The 22466-nt window shown below is 42.6% G+C and overlaps 1 protein-coding gene across 3 annotated transcripts in view; it reads right to left on the minus strand.

Annotated features, from left to right (window-relative positions):
• Window positions 1-149: 149 nt before the first annotated feature.
• Window positions 150-22466, minus strand: part of src (v-src avian sarcoma (Schmidt-Ruppin A-2) viral oncogene homolog) — a 55007-nt gene continuing 32690 nt past the window's right edge. The window contains exons 2-13 of one of the 3 annotated variants that reach the window (XM_042303726.1): window positions 15041-15305; window positions 14607-14706; window positions 11599-11616; window positions 10859-10957; window positions 10258-10361; window positions 8762-8911; window positions 8461-8616; window positions 7704-7960; window positions 7427-7580; window positions 7075-7206; window positions 6589-6810; window positions 150-325 (exon numbers count right to left, since the gene is read on the minus strand). In XM_042303726.1, coding sequence (XP_042159660.1) covers window positions 6602-6810; window positions 7075-7206; window positions 7427-7580; window positions 7704-7960; window positions 8461-8616; window positions 8762-8911; window positions 10258-10361; window positions 10859-10957; window positions 11599-11616; window positions 14607-14706; window positions 15041-15296 — 1635 coding nt within the window. In that variant the 5' untranslated portion in view covers window positions 15297-15305 and the 3' untranslated portion in view covers window positions 150-325; window positions 6589-6601. Of the gene's footprint in view, window positions 326-5212; window positions 6811-7074; window positions 7207-7426; window positions 7581-7703; window positions 7961-8460; window positions 8617-8761; window positions 8912-10257; window positions 10362-10858; window positions 10958-11598; window positions 11617-14606; window positions 14707-15040; window positions 15306-22466 lie in introns of those variants that run through there. The other 2 variants (XM_024384100.2, XM_024384102.2) reach the window with 2 other exon arrangements.

The following is a 22466-nucleotide window of genomic DNA, read 5'->3' on the forward strand; positions in this document are numbered from 1 at the left end:
GGAGATTATAACAGAACATGGCCAAGATGTTCAAATGTTCATAGATGACCAGCGGGGTCAAATAATAATAATCACAGTGGTTGTCGAGTGTGCAACAGGAGTAAATGTCAGTTGGATTTTCATAACATCTCTACCGCTCCTGCTGTCAATAGAGTTGAAAACAGCAGGTCTGGGACAGATAGCACATCCGGTGAACAGGTCAGGATTCCATAGCCGCGGGCAGAACAGTTAAAATTGGAGCAGATAGCACGGCCAGGTGGACTGGGGACAGCAAGGAGACATCAGGCCAGGTAGTCCTGAGGCATGGTCCTAGGGCTCAGGTCCTCTGAGAGAGAGAAAGAAAGCAGAGATAGAGAGAGAATTAGAGAGAGCATACTTAAATTCACACAGGACACCGGATAAGACAGGAGAAATACTCCAGATATAACAGAATGACCCGACCCGACACCAACTACTGCAGCATAAATACTGAAGGCTGAGACAGGAGGGGTCGGGAGAAACTGTGGCCACATCTGACGTTACCGCCAAACAGGTCCAAACAGGCAGGATACAACCCCACCCACTTTGCCAAAGCACAGCCCCCACACCACTAGAGTGATATCTTCAATCACCAACTTACCAACCTGAGACAAGGCCGAGTATAGCCTGCAAAGATCTACGCCACGGGGGGGACAGCATACCATCATCTTTGAAATGCAAGAGAAAGGCCGTAATGTATTATTCCAGCCCAGTCACCATTTCGATTTTGGCAACTAGATGGCAGCAGTGTATGTGCAACGTTTTAGACTGATCCAATGACCCATTGCATTTCTGTTCAACATTTTCCCAAATGTGACTAATTGGTTTATTAATAACTTTTCAAGTTCATAACTGTGCACTCTCCTCAAACAATAGTATGGTATTCTGTCACTGTAATGGCTACTGTAAATTGGACAGCACAGTTAGATTAACAAGAATTTAAGCTTTCTGCCAATATCGGATACGTCTGTCCTGGGATTTTTTTGTGTTACTTACAACCTCATGTTAATCGCATTAGTCTAGGTAAGCTCAACCATCCCGCAGGGGACCCACCGATCCTGTAGAGGTTAATTTAAGGTTAGAGTTAAGCACAATGTTAGCAGTGTGGTTAGGGTTAAGGTCAGGTTTACAATCAGATTTTAAGAAGAGAAAATTGTAGAAAAATGTGGGTTTAGCCGTAATTATAACTTTGTGGCTGTGGTAACTAGTGATGACCATGAATAAAAGAGGGAGTTTCTGCATATTATGCAACAAGGACAGTGGTGTGAAGTACTTTCAAGTAAAAATACTTTAAAAGTACTCAACCAGTTTTTTGGGGTATCTGCATTTTATCATTTATATTTTTGACTAACTTTTACTTAATGTACTTTTTACTCCATAGATTTTGCCTGACACCCAAAAGTACTAGTTACATTTTGAATGCTTAGCAGGACAGGAAGATGTTCCAATTCTCGCACTTATTAAGAGAACGTCCCTGGCATCTCTACTGCCTCACTAAACAGAAGTGCTTCCTTTGTAAATGATGTCTGAGTGTTTGAGTATGCCCCTGACCAACCATACATGTTTTTTAAAAGAAAGATAATGGTGCCGTCTGGTTTGCGTAATATAAGGAATTTTAAATGATTTATACTTTTACTAATGTACTTGAAGTATATTTGATATTTGTTTTGTTCTCAATCATATCTTATATCAAATGATCTGACAACCAAACAGACCTACAGTAGCCTTTAACATGTAGCCTAGGTCTACTGCCTCATAACAACATACAATATGGATTTGGCAAATTATTTGTTTACCAAGCTATAATGTTTAAAAACACCTCTAAAAAAGACATTGGGTTAGTATCTCAAAGATATGCGATTATCTAGACCAACCCTAGCTCACAGTACCTTGAACTACAGGAGGCGTTTGGATAAAATGACATTGTGACACTGCATCTTACCTCCACCCTGTATAAACTCACCGAAAGGAAGCAGTCACTTCAGAATGAAATGAAAGGTATAATGTTCTAGTCTGTTAGGGATCATGACCTGATGTGAGGTAAAGCACTATTTACTGTAAACTGATAGACATCAACTGACTCACTGCCTGGTTGCTCAACCAATGTTGTCATAGTCAATATAAGAAACATAATTTAATGCATTTTACAACATTTGTCAGATTACAGTTTGCAATGTACACATTTTATTCCAACTGTCATTTGAATTTTAAACAATAGTAAGAATTTCAGGCAATATTTTTGCATTTTCCACTTGAATACGGTAAAAAAAGATTATACAAAAAGGAATATCACAGATCCAAAAAACTGCATAGGTTGAGGTGAAAAAGACCCAAAGAACCCAATGGAGACGTCCTTGTTTTATCAATATGATCATACAAATGGGGATTAGGATTAAGACGACAGACTAGTCAAACTGCTGCTCCATATATTCACAGGACAGAAAACATAACTCAGATGAATAATCTAGGCCAGTGTCTGAGAATTCAAATGAAAACCAGTGTAGAATTTCTAGTGGTTTATGAAATCTTAGCACTCAAGAAGCCCTACAGTACCACAATATCCAGTTCAGATTCTTGATGCAAGTCTTCTTGCCACAGTAACATAGAAACCATGCTGTACATCAGCTGTCTTCTATAAAAAAAAAAACACTGACCTTCAGTTCGCAAGCCAGCCTCCCCATCAATGGCCTTAAGAGTAGGAAAGACTTTGACATGTTAACGTATGATTGATGAATGCAATTTTTCATAGCAGAAATAGAATCAGTGGCACCTTTAGAGGCTACATAAAAAAGGCGCTCTCTTATTCTGAAACGAGGAAGATGAAACCTGAGGTGCGTTCAGTTTGCTTAAACGTTTGCGGAACAGTTTGTACTGAACTACAACGTTCCCCCAAAAATGTTCTTGTACCTTCTTGAACAGATATTGAGGTACGTTTGCTGCCTTTTGGGTGGGTGTGGCTTGATGCAATGAGTGACGTATTTTTTTTTTAAAAGGGCAGTGGCCATGCTAATAGCGTTCCCCAACCCAACCACGTTTTTTTCAACTGGACGTTCAGTACCGTTTCCGTTCAATTGAATGTTCCAGAACGTTAAAAAAAAAACGGACTGAACGCACCACTGATGAAAGCTTGTTTTCAACCATGTCTCTCGGGCAGTTCCTCAGTCAGATGTAGTACCAATAAGCATGGTTTCGTAAAAAGATGGAAACAAAGTAAAAAGTGGTACAAAAGACAGGCGTATAAAGAAAGATGTAAAACAAAAGAAAAAAAATGTTTCTTCACTCGTCACTGATGAGCTCCCAGTATAATAGTGGGATGTACCGTAGACATGGCAACAGGCAGAATGATGCTGAAAATAAATAGACAAATCAAAAGGACCTTTAATAATATGAATAAATTAGAAACAGGATGTATACAAAAAAAATAGTAGCACTGAGGATATTTATGTACAATTGCCCAATGACAGTGGACGTTCAAAATGGCAATTCAGCATCTCAGGCCACTGGGAAGCTCTGTCGTCTCACGCAGGTTGACGTTTATTGTCGTGAGTCTTGTCCTGGAGGCACAACTGAGCGATTTTGCCTTAGATAAGCCAGCTGCAAAGTCAAAATTGTCTATATTGTAAAAATTCATGAAAACACAAATTAGCTTTTTGGTCATAATTGAAGGTTAGGCATACGTGTTGACAGTGTAGTTACGGTTAAGGTTAGGTTTAAAATCAGATTTTATGGCTGTGCCAGCTAGACCACTCTGCAGAGCTGTTTCCAGAACAAGGTTCATGATGAAAAATGCTAACCTGCTCCTCTCATATCTTCAGAATAATTTCTCCATCAATCAATGAAAACAAAACCACTAAATACACTATATATACACAAAAATATGTAGACACCCCTTCAAATGAGTGGATTCAGCTATTTCAGCCACACCCGTTGCTGACGGATGTATAAAATCAAGCACAGAGCCATGCAATCTCTATAGACAAACATTGGCAGTAGAATGGCCTTACTGAAGAGCTCAGTGACTTTCAATGTGGCACCTTTCCAACAAGTCAGTCCCCGGTTGCAACACTCATTACAGAGTTCCAAACTGCCTCTGGAAGCAACGTCAGCACAATAACTGTTCTTTGGGAGCTTCATGAAATGGGTTTACATGGCCGAGCAGCTGCACACCAGCCTAAGATCACCATGCACAATGCCAAGCATCGGCTGGAGGGGTGTAAAACTCGCCGCCATTGGACTCTGGAGGGGTGGAAATGCCTTCTCTGGAGTGATGAATCACGCTTCACCATCTGGCAGTCCGACAGACTAATTGGGTTAGGTGGATGCCAGGAGAACTATGCCCGAATGCATAATGCTAACTGTAAAGTTTGGTGGAGGAGGAATAATGGTCTGGGGCTGTTTTTCATGGTTCGGGTTAGGCCCCTTAGTTCCAGTGAAGGGAAATCTTAATGCTACAGCATACAATGACATTCTAGACAATTCTGTGCTTCCAACTTTGTGGCAACAATTTGGGGAAGGCTCTTTCCTGTTTCAGCATGACAATGCCCCTGTGCACAAAGTGAGGTCCATACCGAAATGGTTTGTCGAGATCGGTGTGGAAGAACTTGACTGGCCTGCACAGAGACCTGACCTCAACCGCATCAAACACCATTGGGATGAATTGGAACGCCGACTGTGAGCCAGGTCTAATCACCCAACATCAGTACCCGACCTCACTAATGCTCATGGCTGAATGGAAGCAAATCCCCACAGCAATTTTCCAACATCTAGTGGAAAGCCTTCCCAGAAGAGTAGAGGCTGTCACAGACGCAAGGGGGGGGGACCAACTCCATATTGATGCCCATGATTTCGGAATGAGATGTTTGACGAGCAGATGTCCACTTACTTTTGGAAGGTAGACTCAGCGATATGACATAGGTGCAGGAATGAACAGCAGAGTGGATTCATTTGGCAAGGCTCAACTTCGCCTGGCTACCACGCTGTAACAGCGTGAAGCGAAGCACGCAGATACTCGGTGTGACTATGTGAGTGAAGTTTTGCATCTCGCTCATCTCAATATCTGCAGTGCTGCTCGTGGCAACGTCATTTCGCTGAGTCTACCTTCAACCAGCGGCTGCACTGATATCACTTCTCAAATAATAGATTGTGAAAGGTCTTAGGGTTACTCCCTTCCTGAAAATAACTAAAAACCATTGCAGAACATTGATGGAGTTTTAATCTGAATGTTTGAACAACCAAAGCCTTAAAATACATGCCTTAGATATTTGATGGAATATGGATGGTATTATTCAGATGGATGGTATTATTCAGATGGATGGTATTATTCAGATGGATGGTATTATTCAGATGGATGGTATTATTCAGATGGATGGTATTATTCAGATGGATGGTATTATTCAGATGGATGGTATTATTCAGATGGATGGTATTATTCAGATGGATGGTATTATTCAGATGGATGGTATTATTCAGATGGATGGTATTATTCAGATGGATGGTATTATTCAGATGGATGGTATTATTCAGATGGATGGTATTATTCAAAACACACGTTTGGGAATGATTTACAAATAGTGTGTATAATTACAGGGCAACGCTTATTGAACTTTGTAGTAAGAAAAAAAAAAAACTTTAAAACAATGAAGAGAGTAGAAAATAGTAATTTACAGCATTGGCACAAAAACATTGCAGCAGGATTCATGGTCCCCTTCCTGAGAGGAGACTGAGTGATCGTCAGTAGTCTTTTTTAAGTCTTCTTCTAGAAACGCTGTGAATATAAAATGAAAAATAACAAACAATATTCTCCTCTCATCTTCTTTAAGAGTGCCTGGGGAGGGGTATTCCATGCATAGCAATTCTAATTTGTTTCATGGAAGTGTCTGCGTAGTGAAAGTTCCGCCCACCTCGGTCAACTACAAACAGCACCTCAAGCTGCCAAGAATGGCCACAATGTAGAGGGGAAATGTTCATCTGAAATAACTGTGGCCTGATTATAATACCAAATATTCCAGGTTTTAGAACAAATTTGATCAAAAACATAAAGCGATATCCTGACAACAGTACCCCTCAGAGTTGCTTCTCAAGCAGTCTGTGGGAATAGATTGGAAGACATACCAGAACAAGAACCCATCCTTAAAACATGGAATCTCATTGTAGAGAGGAACCAATAGGGATATGAGAAATCTGTTATTTCTTTAGATCTCCAAGGGTGTACCTCTAAAGAGATGCACTGAATTGGTCCATACAGTTGGTTGCTACTCATGTCCAATGATAAATGAAGGGGGGGGGTGGAGCTACCGCACAATGTCAACAGGAGCACACAGTAACTGACAGGTATGAATGTAGATGAACTCAAAATAAACCAGTAGATTAGTGCTGTCCTTTTCAAAATCAGAAGGATATCAACATCAATCAAGTAACAAAATAACGATGTTGTCACATTGAATAATTATAATATAGGTCAGGAGTAGGTGTGTGGTCATTGGGAGTTCAGTTCCAGGTGCAACAGAGGTCGGTCTGGCTGTATCCAAAGCACCGTTCCCCTCTCCCCTTCCAACATGAGCCCTATAGTACCTCAGGTTCTCGACTAAAGGTTCTCCCCGGGCTGGTACTGTGGCTCAGTGGAGGTAAAGTAGTCTTCCAGGAAGCCCTGCAGGTACTCGAATGTGGGCCTCTCCTCAGCGTCCTTCCTCCAGCAGGTGAGCATGAGGTCATGGAGGGAGTCAGGGCACTCAGCAGGACAAGGCATCCTGTAACCACGTTCCACCTGGTCCAGCACCTCCCGATTCACCATGCCTGGGGGGAGAGAGAGAGAGCGAGAGAGAGGAAAGGGACGGGGAGAACACAAACATCATTATACAGGGGCCGAATGGCAGGAGAGATAGATACTGCATTGACCTTCATGGTTTCAAAAAGGTTAACGGCCAACAGTGTCTTCACATAGGTAGACTCGCTTGCCAGCAGTGTGCGTCTTTGGGATGTGCTCACAGTGGTAAGCAACTCTATCAGACAAGGGATCCTTTCACCAAAGCGACATCTTTGCAGATTCACAGTTGCTACCTGGATATGGTACTCTCCCCTTGGTGGCCAGTTCTGTCAGTAAGACCCCGAATGACCAGACGTCTGATTTGATGGTGAAGCGGCCATACAGCGCGGCTTCAGGAGCCGTCCACTTGATGGGGAACTTTGCTCCTGCAGGGGTAGGAGACACACGTTAGACAAGACTCTGTAATTCAAGTTGTGGGTGAGAAAACCTGAGAATAAAAACGATGCCAATAAGGTCTGATGGGCGATGGCTTCAACGCATGCCAATTGGTCTGGCGGGCCAAAACATTGAGAGGAGAGAGAGAGAGAAAAAAAAACAGACAGACAAAAGGAAGAGATGGTAATCAGCCCCCTCTAGTGGTCTTACCCTGCCTGGCAGTGTACTCATTGTCCTCTATGAGACGGGCCAGTCCAAAGTCAGCCACTTTACAAACCAAGTTGTCTCCCACTAGAATGTTGGCAGCCCTGAGGTCTCTGTGGACGTAGTTCATCCTCTCTACATACGCCATTCCTGAGGCAATCTGACGAGAAGACACATGTTTAGGTTTGACTAAAACAGCCAGCGTGTGTGTGTGTGTGTGTGTGTGTGTGTGTGTGTGTAATACTAGACAGTATTTACACTGACCATCTCTAAACTTGCTTACCTGTGAGGCCATGTCAACCAGCTGAGGAAGGCGGAGCATCTTGCCCATGTCTCCCTTCAGGAAGTCCAACAAGCTTCCTTGTCCCATGTACTCCGTGACAATATAGATAGGTTCTTCAGACACCACGGCGTACAGCTGGACCAGTTTTTCATGTCTCAGCTTCTTCATGACCTGGGCCTCCATAAGGAATGCCTCGGGGGACATGGTACCTGTCTTCAGGGTCTTGACCGCTACCCGCGTTGTCCCGTTCCACGTGCCTACATAAAGGTTGCACAGCTAGTTGTGGTAACCATTTCTAGCGTAAGATTATGTTTTCAAAACTGTCAAATAGGTGCCAACTGCCAAGGAATGTGTCGATGCAATGACAAATGCACTCTATAGACATGTTTAGTTCCTCTACATGGCAGTACCCTCTGCTTTGTTTGAGAGGATCAGCTGGTTTAGGGAGTAGGCTGAAGATCAGAATGGATCCCACTGATTAACTGATTCATAAAGTAGCTGATTAAATCACAACATAGCAGAGATGGTATTGTTTTTTAGGATTCCCATTAGCTACTGCACATACAGCAGCTACTCTTTCTGGGGTCCACATAAAAACATACAAATTCATGACAAAGTACAGAACAGTTACATTATTAATATATATACATATATATATAGATGAAAGTCACCAAGAGACAACAAATATACTATTTACACACTATTCATACTCTTATATACAGTTCAATTAGCTCGTAGTGGAGAGAGGCTGTCTTACCCATCCAGACCTCTCCGAAGCATCCCTGTCCCAGTTTGAGGTCGAGGCATAGAGAGTCCCTGGGGATCTCCCAGGCATCGCGGGCCAGCCCCTGGGTCTGAGGCTTTAGTACGGGACATACCTCCGTCAGACAGTGGCACAGTCCGTCTGCATGCTCTGAGAGGACAGGGAAGAAAACACGGTGAGCTCTAATATTACCTTCTGGTAGTGTTATTTGTTCATCACACATAGTCTCTTCTCAGAGGTATTTGCTTAGAGGTAATTGGTTGAGATGTTTACACTTGTACAGTGTGTGACTCACTGTGGTAGTGTGTGACCAGCTGATGTATGTTGTTAAACTGAGTGCGTGAGGTGATGTAGAAGCCTCCACTGTCCAGCTTTCTAATCTTGTAGTGTTTCACATTCAGTCCTTTAGTGTTGTCATAGTCCAGGACTGACAGACAGTAGGCACCTACGAAGAGGTACATTAGAGACAGGAAATCAGTAAAGAAAGCAAGATAACCTTGGGCAAGAAATATTGTCTAATCCTTTATTCACATTTCCATTAGATGATGCCTTTAGTGACTCCTAGTCTTCCTGGGGCCCAAAGGAAGAGTAGTTTGAAAGAAATTGCTTTATTAGTGTCATTTTGTGTTCACAAGTTCCATTCCTTGTGGTCCCACACAAACAAAACAATACATCCAGTCTGCCACCAGAGGGCAGCACCAGCCCAGTGAGCCAGCCTGACGAGTGAACTCAAAGAACCCCTGGGCAATTCCCCCTCCTTCCCTCTCTGTTTAAACTGGGTGATATGCCTCTGGTTGTCGAACGTTGCAGATAGAGATTTCACGAATAGAACCGACATGATTCCTTATTCTTTGTTATCTAGAGGCATGTTTACATAACATACACAGTGCCCTGCTAAACGCGCCCTGTCTCCTCAATGACCTACTTCTGTCTTACTCACCCGAGGGCTCCCCACTGCTCCCACTCAGTTCCCGGCAACCGCCCCCTCCCTCCACCTCTCTTTACCCTCTCTCTTTCTCCGCTGAGCTTGGCCCATGGAGAGCGTGTGTGCGCGACACCACTGTGGCTGTGCTGTAGTGCAGCAGCTGACGATCAGAGGCATCGAACTCCGCTGTGCCCCAGGAATCCACAAATCTAATTGTATTTGTCACATGCTTGGTAAATAAGAATTTGTTCTTAATTGACTTGCCTAGTTAAATAAAAGGTTAAAAAAAATGATTAGGAACACCTTCCTAATATTGAGTTGCATCCCCTCCTTTTGCCCTCAGAACAGCCTCAATTTGTCGGGGAATGAACTCTACAAGGTGTCGAAAGCGTCCCCACAGGGATGCTGGCCCATGTAGACTCCAATGCTTCCCACAGTTGTATCAAGTTGGCTGAATGTCCGTTGGGTGTTGGGCCATTCTTGATACACACAGGAAACTGTTGAGCGTGAAAAACCCAGCAGCGTTGCAGTTCTTGACACAAACCGGTGCGCCCGACGGTGTATTTCTATACCCCCTTCAAATGGACCCCACATTGTTTGTCGCACATTCGCCCTCTGAATGGCACACACACACAATCCTTGTCTCAATTCTTATTTTACAAATCAGAGGTTAGCTTTTTCTACATAAAAGGGTTTGCCGAAACAGCTATTTTAAAAGAACATGGTTGCACAGCTACACGGCTTGATCCCCAGAAAAGGACAATTCCCACGGGCCAGCATTCCAATGTGGTCTTAATTGTCAGTGGAGATGCTTTGGTGTAATCTGTGAGGTGTTTCCACTGGAGATGCCAGCCTCAGACACTCACCTTTGGTGGTCTCACTCTCTCTCACCAGGAACGTCCCTCTCCTGTTGTCCAAACTCAAGAGGAGCCTCTCCGAGTCGCGACGTGTGATCTTCCCAAAATACCACCTAGGGAAGAGAGGGAAGAGAGCACGGGGACACGGGGACCAGGTTGAGAGGAAGGGAGAAAGAAAAAAAAGTGTGGCTGTGTGTGTGTGTGTGTGAGAGAGAGAGAGAGAGAGAGCACGCGCGATATAACTGCCTTCTGTGCATGCCCCAATCAAAGAAGTATTGCATTCTGATTACTGCCCCTTACCTGGAAGCCATAGGCAATCTGAGATGACTGGTAGGATAAAGGTAAGAAATGGAATCATTACACAGGTTAGTTTGTGTGTGTTATTATCCACGTGTGTGTCTGTGCATGTCAGCTTGTGGAGTGTGTGTATGCCTTCAAGGTGCATAGAGAGATACTGTAGATGGAGCTCCTTTTGAATTCCATCAGTTTTATTTTCAACTCTTGATTAAAATGAAATACAGGAGAGAGAAGAAACGGTGGGACGGATAAATAGAGGATGAGAGAGAGAGAGAGAGAGAGAGAGAGAGAGAGAAGGGAGGGAGGGATTTACTCTTCTGCCTGGATGGAGTCGGAAGGAGCCACATAATTGCTGGGGATGTAACCACTTTCTCCAGTGGTCAGAGAGCGAGCCAGCCACCAGTCCCCTTCTCTGCGGAGACAAGAACGGAACGGTTTCACAGATGGTCTCCTTTGCAAGTCTGTGATTCCAGTTTACGTGGGGTGATTTGGATTCTACTTCATATGGTGGGATACTTAAGACAGGACTCTTGAGTGAAGGAAACACTTTGCACACAGTACATTCACATTGGGAGGCAAATATTGAATAGTCTTCACAGAGGCTCTTCTTCACATTCTATTTCCAATAGACAGGGACTACGGTGAAACAGTAACACGCGCTCATACAGGGTCGACTCAACGGGAGGAAATGATTTACAATATCCGTAGACTACAGGGCGGTTTCGTGAAGACAGATTAAAACTCCCGGACTAAGAGGATGCGTCAATGAAGATTCTCCATTAAACTCCAATAGATTCTCTAGGATTAGGCTTAATCTGTGTCCAGGAAATCAACCCTACAACTACTAGGAACACTAAAGGAATGGATGCAGGGTGGATTCAAACACAGACGTGTACTATGACACCATTAACCAAATGCCGGGAAGTTATCATGTGAACCAGCAACTATGATGTATTAGTGACGTGAACACACACACACACACACACACACACACACACACACAGCACATTCATTCACACGAAGGACACCAAAGACAAGAGAAGCTTCACTGACCTGCTGTTCAACTTTCTCCTACATACAATTACAAAAAGGTACGGAGAAATAGTTTGGGGAGATGGAGAGAGAGAATAGATACGAAGGGGGTGGATGGGGTTAAAAAAAAGAGACAGAAAGCGTGTTAGAGAAGCAGATTCGTAGCTAGAGATACAGTATACAGAACCATTTCAACAGGTATCCGCCAACCCCTCATCCCAACACTACAGCGGAACCTAGCTCCCTTTGCAAAGACATACAGTACAGCCATTAAACCAGAAGTCTGTCGAAAGATCACACCGTACGTACATGGAAACAAGGTTATTGACTGATTGCATAGAAAGAAGAGACATTCAGCAGCATACCTAAAACAGAGGACAGATAATATAATTGGTGCAGACCTAATATTAAACACCAAGAAAGCTTCAGAACATTATACCAAGTGCATGGTGCAGAAATAAAGCTGAGAACGGGTTGGCTCATAACACAGGAAATAGTGAAACATTATCTTGTGGTTATCATATCTCGGTGAGTTCACAGAGTTGACGTATTTGACCTGGTAACCCTAAGGGAATAGCTGTAGCAGCTTCGGGGACAGATGCACTAATCACAATAATCCACTATAGTTCTATTGTCCTCAGCTCAGGCCTTCTAGGTCAACACTTTGTTATAGCTAGAGTATTGGGGGCTCGGCTCACTAGAATAATATGGTCCCACTGCACTTCTATTGATTAGAGAAAGAGTCAAATTTGTAAAATCAGCACAGACTGACATTATTAGAATGAATGGTCATTTCTGTCACTTTAACATTTACGTTTACATGACAGTTATTTCGCAGACAATTATCGAGCAAGACTTCAACTAAGGTAGAGGCAGCAGGAAGGGGCTAGTCGCAGCAGGAAGTAGTCGCAGCAGGAAGGGGCTAGTCGCAGCAGGAAGGGGCTAGTAACAAACGGGAAGGGGGTTGAAACATATCAGCCTCCAAGTGGACGCACCAGTGAGATGAACAGCTGTACTTTTATGAATGAGCAGGAGAAAATAGGAAATCTACAACAAAAACATGTCAGCTCACACAAAACAGATACTGGTAAAGGGAGACTGTTTCTATGGTTACGGGCTTTACAAAGGGCGGGTGACTGACACAGGGTTTGGGGGCAAAACAGCCAGCCAGCGCAGCAAGAGACCAGACATGCAGACTACGGTGTGTGTGTGTGAGTGAGAGAGAGAGAGCGAGAATGCGGGGGGGCATGTGCGTCTATCCCTGGGGATATGTCCCCATCCTCATCTTATGCTAATATGTTTATTCTATTCTACTGGGCCATTTAGTTTATGTTCGTATTCTTATATTTTATTTATTCTTATTGTTGCATTGTTTAGAAGGAAGCTGCAAGTAAGTATTTCGTTGGACAATGTACAGTTGAAGTCAGAAGTTTACATACACCTTAGCCAAATACATTTATACTCAGTTTTTCACAATTCCTGACATTTAATCCTAGTAAAAATGACCTGTCTTAGGTTAGTTAGGATCACCACTTTATTTTAAGAATGTGAAATGTCAGAATAATAGTAGAGTGAATGATTTATTTCAGCATTATTTTTTTTCATCAGATTCCCAGTGGGTCAGAAGTTTACATGCTACCAAATACTAATTGAGTGTATTGCCTTTAAATTGGGTCAATCATTTCAGATAGCCATCCACAAGCTTTCCACTATAAGTAGGGTAAATTTTGGCCCATTCCTCCTGACAGAGCTGTTGTAACTGAGTCAGGTTTGTAGGCCAGGGCTTTGTGATGGCCACTCCAATACCTTGACTTTGTTGTCCTTAAGCCATTTTGCCACAACTTTGGAAGTATGCTTGGGGTCAATGTCCATTTGGAAGACCCATTTGTGAACAAGCTTTAACTTCCTGTCTGATGTCTTGAGATGTTGCTTCAATATATCCACATCATTTTCCTCCTCATGATGCCATCTATTTTGTGAAGTGCACCAGTCCCTCCTGCAACAAAGCACCCACACAACATGATGCTGCCACCCCCGTGTTTCATGGTTGGGATGGTGTTCTTCGGCTAGCAAGCCTCCCCCTTTCTCCGATGGTCATTATGGCCAAACAGTTCTATTTTTGTTTCATCAGACCAGAGGACATTTCCCCAAAATGTATGTGCAGATGCAAACCGTAGTCTGGCTTTTTTATGACGGTTTTAGAGCAATGGCTTCTTCCTTGCTGAGCGGCCTTTCAGGTTATGCCGATATAGGACTCGTTTTACTGTGGATATAGATACTTTTGTACCTATTTCATCCAGCATCTTCACAAGGTCCTTTGCTGTTGTTCTGGGATCGATTTGCACTTTTTGCACCAAAGTACGTTCGTCTCTAGGAGACAGAACGCGTCTCCTTCCTGAGCGGTATGACGGCTGCGTAGTCCCATGGTGTTTATACTTTTGTTTGTACTATTGTTTGTACATATGAACGTGGTACCTTCAGGCGTTTGGAAACTGCTCCCAAGGATGAACCAGACTTGTGGAGGTCTACCATTTTTTGGCTGATTTCTTTTGATTTTCCAATGATGTCAAGCAAAGAGGCACTGAGTTTGAAGGTAGGCCTTGAAATACATCCACAGGTACACCTCCAATTGACTCAAACAATGTCAATGAGCCTATCAGAAGCTTATAAAGCATGACATCATTTTCTGGAATTTTCCAAGCTGTTTAAAGGCACCGTCAACTTAGTGTATGTAAACGTCTGACCCACTGGAATTGGGATACAGTGAATTATAAGTGAAATAATCTAGTCTGTAAACAATTGTTGGAAAAATTACTCGTGTCATGCACAAAGAAGTCCTAACCGACTTGCCAAAACTATAGTTTGTTAACAAGAAATTTGTGGAGTGGTTGAAAAACGAGTTTTAATGACTTCAACCTAAGTGTATGTAAACTTCCGACTTCAACTGTATATCATGCGTTTCCCGTACATACGACTAATAAAACGTGAAACTTGAAAAACTCATCCCAGTGTGTGTGGAGTTGGCTCACATGTTGTTCACTATTTGTAGCCGTTCCCCCTTCCTGAAAGACAGATCGGAGGCAGTGCGAGACTCGTAGTCATACAGCGCCATGAACGTCGTCACACCTCCTGTGGGGGAGAGGGCAGACAGACACTCATACCTCAGAGGATGGGTCATCAAATATTAAGTGATATTGCAATACTATTTTTAAAAAATACAGTACTATTCATATATGCAGAGTAAACTGTGTAGCTTTTCCATAAAGGGTATCAAACATACATTGTACTGAATAAGATTTGCATGTACTACTGTAGTCAGTAGCATCAAATAAGTAGCATTCAATGCACCTCTGCCTGTTTTAGATAATCTTACCTTTAGTGAAATTAATCACTATAGTGATTTAATAATTTATTTATATTCCATTCTAGGTATTAGTGGGGTATCTGGGCCCTACAGTCTTACCTGCAAGTGTCCCTCTGTTAGGAGACGTGACACTATTGGCGGACTCCACTCCCCCAAACAGTGCCAGCTCCGGGGTATTGATCAACGGCTGAGTGGACCGGCGTGTTCCGCCCACTGCTGGACTCAGATTGGGCGTGAGGGTGTGCTGGGCGGGGCTGATGTTGTAGCTGCCACCCCCTCCTCCTAAACTGATGTTACCATCAAGACTCCGTGTCCGAAGGCCTGCGTCTTTGGGCTTGCTCTTGGTTCCCCCCATGGCCTAAGCCTGTAAGACAGACAGAGAGACTTATGAGCTTTTGCACTTTAAGCAAAGACAATAAAATGCTGGGAGTTTGAGCTGTTTAATTAATCCAATAAGATATTGCACAGTTCAGACTTCTCCTTTCTACATGATGGTATAGGCTTAGAATAGCTACAATAATCTTCAGCCAAACACCATTCGATACCTAGATACTGTATATTTATTTTGTTTGGTCAATAGGCTGTTGGTCGACCGAGATTTTTTTAGTCGAGCAGTAGCAAATATATATAGCACGAGACATATCATATTTCACGCCTGTCTGCGTGGATTGATCCATTGGAGGCCGCAGGGTTGGCACACCAGTAGTACATTTACCATTAACTTCTTGGTGACAGGGGGGCAGTATTGAGTAGCTTGGATGAATAGGGTGCCCAGAGTAAACTGCCTGCTACTCTGTCCCAGATGCTAATATATGCATATTATTTGTAGATTTGGATAGAAAACACTCTGAAGTTTCTAAAACGGTTGGAATGATGTCTGTGAGTATAACATAACTCATATGGCAGGTGAAAACCTGAGGAAAATCCAACCAGGAAGTGGGAAATCTGAGGTTTGTAGTTTTTCAACTCTTTACCATTCCAATATACAGTGTAAATGGGGTCATATTGCACTTCCTAAGGCTTCCACTAGATGTCAACAGTGTTTATAACATTGTTTCAGGCTTCTACTGTGAAGAAGGGGGCGAATGAGAGCTGATTGAGCCAGGTGTCTGGCAGAGTGCCACAGGCTCTGAGGCGTAGTCACGAGAGAGTTAGCTCTCGTTCCATTGCTTTTCTACAGACAGGAATTCTCCAAGATTATTGAACATTTATGATAAAAACATCCTAAAGATTGATTCTATACTTAGTTTGACAAGTTTCTACGGGCTGTAATATAACGTATTGAACTTTTCGTCTGACGTTAAGGCTGGACCTGAACGCGCGTTTGGATTTGTTTACCAAACGCGCTAAAAAAAGAAGCTATTTGGACATAAATGATGGACATTATCAAACAAATCAAACATTCACTGTGGAACTGGGATTCCTGGGAGTGCATTCTGATGAAGATCATCAAAGTGAATATTTATAATGCTATTTCTGACTAATGTTGACTACACAATATGGCGGATATCTTTTTGGCTGCTTTGTTGTCTGAACACTGTACTCAGATTATTGCATGGTTTGCTTCTTCCGTAAAGTTTTTTTTATTTCTTTAAATCTGACACAGCGGTTGCATTAAGGAGAAGTATATCTCTAATTCCATGTATAACACTTGTATTTTCATCAACATTAATAATGAGTATTCCTGTAAATAGATGTGGCTCTCTGCACAAATCCCAACATGTTTTAGAACTACTGAACATAACACGCCAATGTAAAATTAGATTTTTTAAATATAAATATGCACTTTATCGAACAAAACATACATGTATTGTGTAACATGAAATCCTATGAGTGTCATCTGATGAAGATCAAAGGTTAGTGATGAATTTGATCTCTATTTGTGCTTTTTGTGACTCCTCTCTTTGGCTAGAAAAGTGTTTTTCTGTGAGTTGGTGGTGACCTAACATAATCGTTTGTGGATCTTTCACTGTAAAGCATTTTTGAAAACAGACACTGTGGCTGGATTAATGAGAATTTTATCTTTAAAATGGTGTAAAATACTTGTATGCTTGAGGAATTAGAATTGAGATTTTTGTTGTTTTGAATTTGGCGCCCTGCACTTTCACTGGCTGTTGGCGAGGTGGGACGCTACAGTCCCACATATCCCAGAGAGGTTAATTCCCATAATTCCTTATTTTATATTTAAAAATCAATCAATCAAAAGTAACAGTCAGTATCTGGTGTGGCCACCAGCTGCATTAAGTACTACAGTGCATCTCCTCCTCATGGACTGCACCAGATTTGCCAGTTCTTGCTGTGAGATGTTACCCCACTCTTCCACCAAGGCACCTGCAAGTTCCCTGACATTTCTGGGGTGAATGGCCCTAGCCCTCAACCTCCGATTCAACAGGTCCCAAACGTGAAGATCTGGGCTCTTCACTGGCCATGGCAGAACACTGACATTCCTGTCTTGCAGGAAATCACGCACAGAATGAGCAGTATGGCTGGTGGCATTGTCATGCTGCAGGATGAACCTGCAGGAAGGGTACCACATGAGGGCGGAGGATGTCTTCCCTGTAATGAGTTGAGAATGCCTGAAATGACAACAAGCTCAGTCTGATGATGCTGTGACACACCGTTCCAGACCATGACGACCCTCCACCTCCAAACTCGATCCCGCTCCAGAGTACAGGCCTCGGAGTAACGCTCATTCCTTTGACGATAAACGCAAATCCGACCATCACTCCTGGTGAGACAAAACCGTGACTCGTCAGTGAAGAGCACTTTTTGCCAGTCCTGTTTGGTTCAGCGATTATGGGTTTGTGCCCATAGCCGACATTGTTGCCGTTGATGTCTGGTGAGGACCTGCCTTACAACAGGCTTACAAGCCCTCAGTCTAGCCTCTCTCAGCCTATTGCGGACAGTCTGAGCACTGACGGAGGGATTGTGCGTTCCTGGTGTAACTCGGGCAGTTGTTGCCATCCTGTACCGGTCCCACATGTGTGATGTCTGGATGTACCGATCCTGTGCAGGTGTTGTTACACTTGCGAGGACGGTCAGCTGTCCATCCTGTCTCCCTGTAGTGCTGTCTAAGGCATCTCACAGTACAAACATTTCAATTTATTATCCTGGCCACATCTGCAGTCCTCATGCCTCGTTGCAGCATGCCTAAGACAAGTTCACGAAGATCAGCAGGGACCCTGGGGATCTTTCTTTTGGTGTTTTTCAGAGTCAGTAGAAAGGCCTCTTTCGGCGGTCGGAGCTCCATGGCCCAAACCTAACCCCGATAGGGGCGAGAGCTGAGGCCCCTCAGTTTTTATAACTGTGACCTTAATTGCCTACCGTCTGTAAGCTGTTAGTGTCTTAATGACCGTTCGAAAAGTGCATGTTCAATAATTGTTTATGGTTCATTGAACAAGCATGGGAAACGGTGTTTAAACCCTATACAAAGAAGATCTGTGAAGTTATTCCGATTTTTACGAATTATCTTTGAAAGACAGGGTCCTGAAAAAGGGATGTTTCTTTTTTTGCTGAGATTATTATTATTACTACTACAGTCTTTCCATTGTCATTGGAGGAGTGGACTCATTGTTTGTAGAGCACACAACCTAGGTTACACTGGTGAGAAAAAGATTGGTGTTCATTTCATTCCACTTATGAGTTGTCAATTACTCACTGTCTTTTGTTCGGAGTGCTCCAGACTTGTCTACCTGGCCTGCATGCAAGTGTAGGCCTATAAATGTGCCAATTTGGGATCTGATACAATTTCTGATTGTCTTAACTCTCCATCACTGTGGCGCTCCTCAAATTTGTTTTTGCTTCACCTCAAACGGCAAGTGAACGAAGTCTGACAATAGTTCCTCAACGTAGCCTATTGTAAAAACTTTTCCAGCTCTCTCGCCTTCGATTAGCACTCAGCATGACAGGGGAAACAAATGTGATGCGCTGATCCGGTGGAAACATCATAAAAATAGGCCTACCTGAGTACTTCTGATCCCTTGCACAAAATAGCCTAGAGCTGTGTCTGTTTGTCTGGAGTGCATTGGTGTGGGAAACCCTGGAGGACCCAGAATATTCCATACAATGCTCGCTAGCATGAGCTTCAGGCCGGACCAAGTTAATACTATAGTTCATACAATGTTTCAAGTTCCTTGTTGGCTTTATGTAGGCTATTTTTACATATTGGCAATATGAGTTTTAGATTTGTATCATTTTCATTAAACCACATTAAGATATTTTGTCTTTATTATAAATTCAATTAAAAACTGTTCCACAAAAATGTGTATATGAAAATCATAACTAGCACTCAGATCAGTAGAAATGGTAGGATAACTTGGCACTCCAAATGGAAAAAGTTTGCGACCGCTGGTGTAGCCTATTATCGGCAACTTCAGGAGCATAACAGCAGAATCTGCTATGACCAGCAGCATCGGGTGGAGGAGGCTCAGGAACAGGTTCTTTCTTCTAGTTAGGCTATATTTATCTCTGGCTCCCTCTTTAGTCATTTGTATGTCTTTGTTTTTAATTGCAATGTTTAAAGTGTCAGACAAGCTCAGTAGCCTACATAGGGAGTGTCTATAGATGGAAAAATACACATTTTAAAAGTTTGACCTATCGTTTGGTCAAAAGAACAGAAGACTCAACCATTTATTTTTTATTTTTGTCGGGGACAATCCTAATATTTATATCCTGGACTCTGACATTGCTCGTTCGGATGTTTCTTAATTTCTTTCTTTTACATTTTTGGTTAATGTGTGTATTGCTAGGCATTACTGCACTCACAGTGCAACATCTGCAAATCTGTGTTCGTGACCAATAAACTTTGATTAAAAAAATGTTATATTTGAACAATCACCTCGCTGACCCCAGGCTGCTTAAGAGGGCAGGGCCAAGTGCAGAAACCAGAGATACATGGGAAACCATACAGTTGCTATATTCTAACCCACAGAAATACAGTCCTGTGCAGCAATAATATATGCTTAACCAATGCTTCCCTAAGGATGGGCTTGCAGCTGCCACTCCTCAGCCACCAGACAGGAAGCCACAGCTGTAAGACCCCTCATCCTAGCTTTCACCCACACCCACCCACAACATACCAAACAGAGGCTTCTCCACCCCAAGAGAGATGATTGAATATTAAATGTATGAAATACAGAAAAGACAGAATGGGAAAGATCATGTGAAGAGAGCAAGAAATCAGCAACTAAAGTGTATGGACATGGATAATTTTTCTCTCCGCCATCATGGCTTTGTGCCACTGTATGGCCTCCAGTGTTCAAATGGCAGAGCACGTTGCTCTCCGCCATCATGGCTTTTGCAGTGGCACTACAACACTAGTCAATGGCACAGGGCAGAGGACATAGCCACAGACTTCAGTTTACACCGAAAATGATCGTCGCCGACAATCACTTATCGCGAGCATTTTGCTGACATCGTTCATAACGATAATAGCCCATTCTAGGGAAATGTGAAGTTTGAAATGAAATACGTTTGCTAATATGGGTGATTGTTAAATGGGACAATGATGGCTACAACCAAAACTAGGACTATTTAAAGGATAATAAAAAAAAGATGGCGTTCTAAACATATATTTTTATTTATGTTTATCGCATCAATTCAGGCAATTTACTGCGACATGGATTTTTACCCATGTAGCCAAGCTCTAGTTTCCACACACTGATATTAATGAGTCAGGATCAATAGACTCACTACCAGTCAGAACAAAGGGTTGGCTGTACGGTACCCAACCTAACCTCTCATTCACATCCCCCTACCACCCGGTGAATAGTATGACCTGCTGCCGTGCCATCGCTCGAGCTCATTTGCTCCAAATGAATGCTGTGAACATGTTGCCCAAGGCGACTCAGTCCATCCGGCCATAAGGCTTACAAATGGGCTCGGACACATAATTGGACAGAGTTCAATTGAGCATAAATATTGACATGTTGCTGTATCAGTCTGTGTAATCACACGACCAGCCTGTATAAATCGCATGTACTGTAGCAGCTTTAAACAAAGCGGGTCTCTCTTTTTACCTCAAGAAGAATAGCCTGGATAAAAGGAGGTTCAATCAAAGAAAAAAGAAAAACCAAGAGCTGCAATTCCACCAGAGATTTTGTCCAGAGTATAACAATGACCTATGAGGAGAGTTTACACTTTAACGTGCAATTAAGGCACTAAGATCTCTTAAAGACTCTTGCCTCTTTACTCCGAAGCTCCCGGCATTCTTCGGAAGAGGCTCCAGCTATAAACACATGATGCATCTCAGTCTAATCACAGTTTAGTGCATGTAATCATTACACTAGATCCAGGATCATTTAGGCACTCAATCCTCCACTACTATTATGGATGGACACACACTAACCTATGTATTTATTTGGACAGCGAAGCTTAAACTTGTCATTTGTCTCTAAACTTCCAGCATTTTGGATTTGATATCAAATGTTTTCATATGAGGCGACAGCACAGAATGTCTCCTTTCATTTGAGGTCATGTACATATCTGTTTTACTGTTTAGAAATTAAAGCACTACGTATCTAGTCCCCCCATTTGAAGGTGTCAAGTATTTAGACAAATTTCCTTGATGTATAACATTTTGTCAAAAGTTTAGTATTTGGTTCCATATTCTTAGCACGCAATGACTACATCAAGCTTGTGACTCTACAAACTTGTTGGATACATTTGCAGTTCATTTTGGTTGTGTTTCAGATTATTTTGTGCCAAGTAGAAATTAATGGTAAATAATGTAGTGTCATTATGAAGTTACTTTTACTGTAAATAAGAATATATTTCTGAACACTTCTACATTAATGTGGATGCTACCAGGATTACGGATAATCCTGAATGAATCATGAATAATGAGTGAGAAAGTTAGATGCATAAATATCATTCCCCCAAAATTGCTAACCTCCCTGTTATTGGTAATGGTGAGAGGTTAGCACGTTTTGGGGGCATGATCTTTGTGCATCTGTAATATGTTGTTATTGTCTATAACTGTTCTGTACTTTGTCATGTACTTTGTGTGTTTTATGTGGACCTCAGGAAGAGTAGCTTCTGCATGTTCAGTAGTTAATTCGGGATTCTAATAAACTAAACTAAAACTCCAAAGTAACTAAACTAAAACTCCAAAGTAACTAAACTAAAACTCCAAAGTAACTAAATCAAACTCCAAAGTAAGATCCAAAGGATTCAGCTACTTTCTATCCCGTTGATCTAATTATGGAGTCAGTCATTGTGTGGTAGTGGAGTCATTCACCAGGCTGCCATGTGTCTGTCTATAATCTTGCTAAACTAAACCAAGGTAGCAAGGCTAGGGTGACAGACAGCTTCTCAGAGGCTTGCAATGTACTGATGACACGCTGGAAAAATGTATGACACACAAAGAAAAAAACACCCTTCTTTCACCAGGGGGAACATTCTGAGACCTATCCATGCTTCTCGTCTGTCAGAGGAGAGACACGCACACACATGCTTGGCAGGCAGCCAGGAGATTGGAGACGGAGGCCCCATAGCCTCTTGCTGCTTATCAAACAGCTGAGGAGAT

Source organism: Oncorhynchus tshawytscha, linkage group LG22 (assembly GCF_018296145.1).
Source record: "Oncorhynchus tshawytscha isolate Ot180627B linkage group LG22, Otsh_v2.0, whole genome shotgun sequence".
NCBI classification, from domain to species: Eukaryota; Metazoa; Chordata; class Actinopteri; order Salmoniformes; family Salmonidae; genus Oncorhynchus; species Oncorhynchus tshawytscha.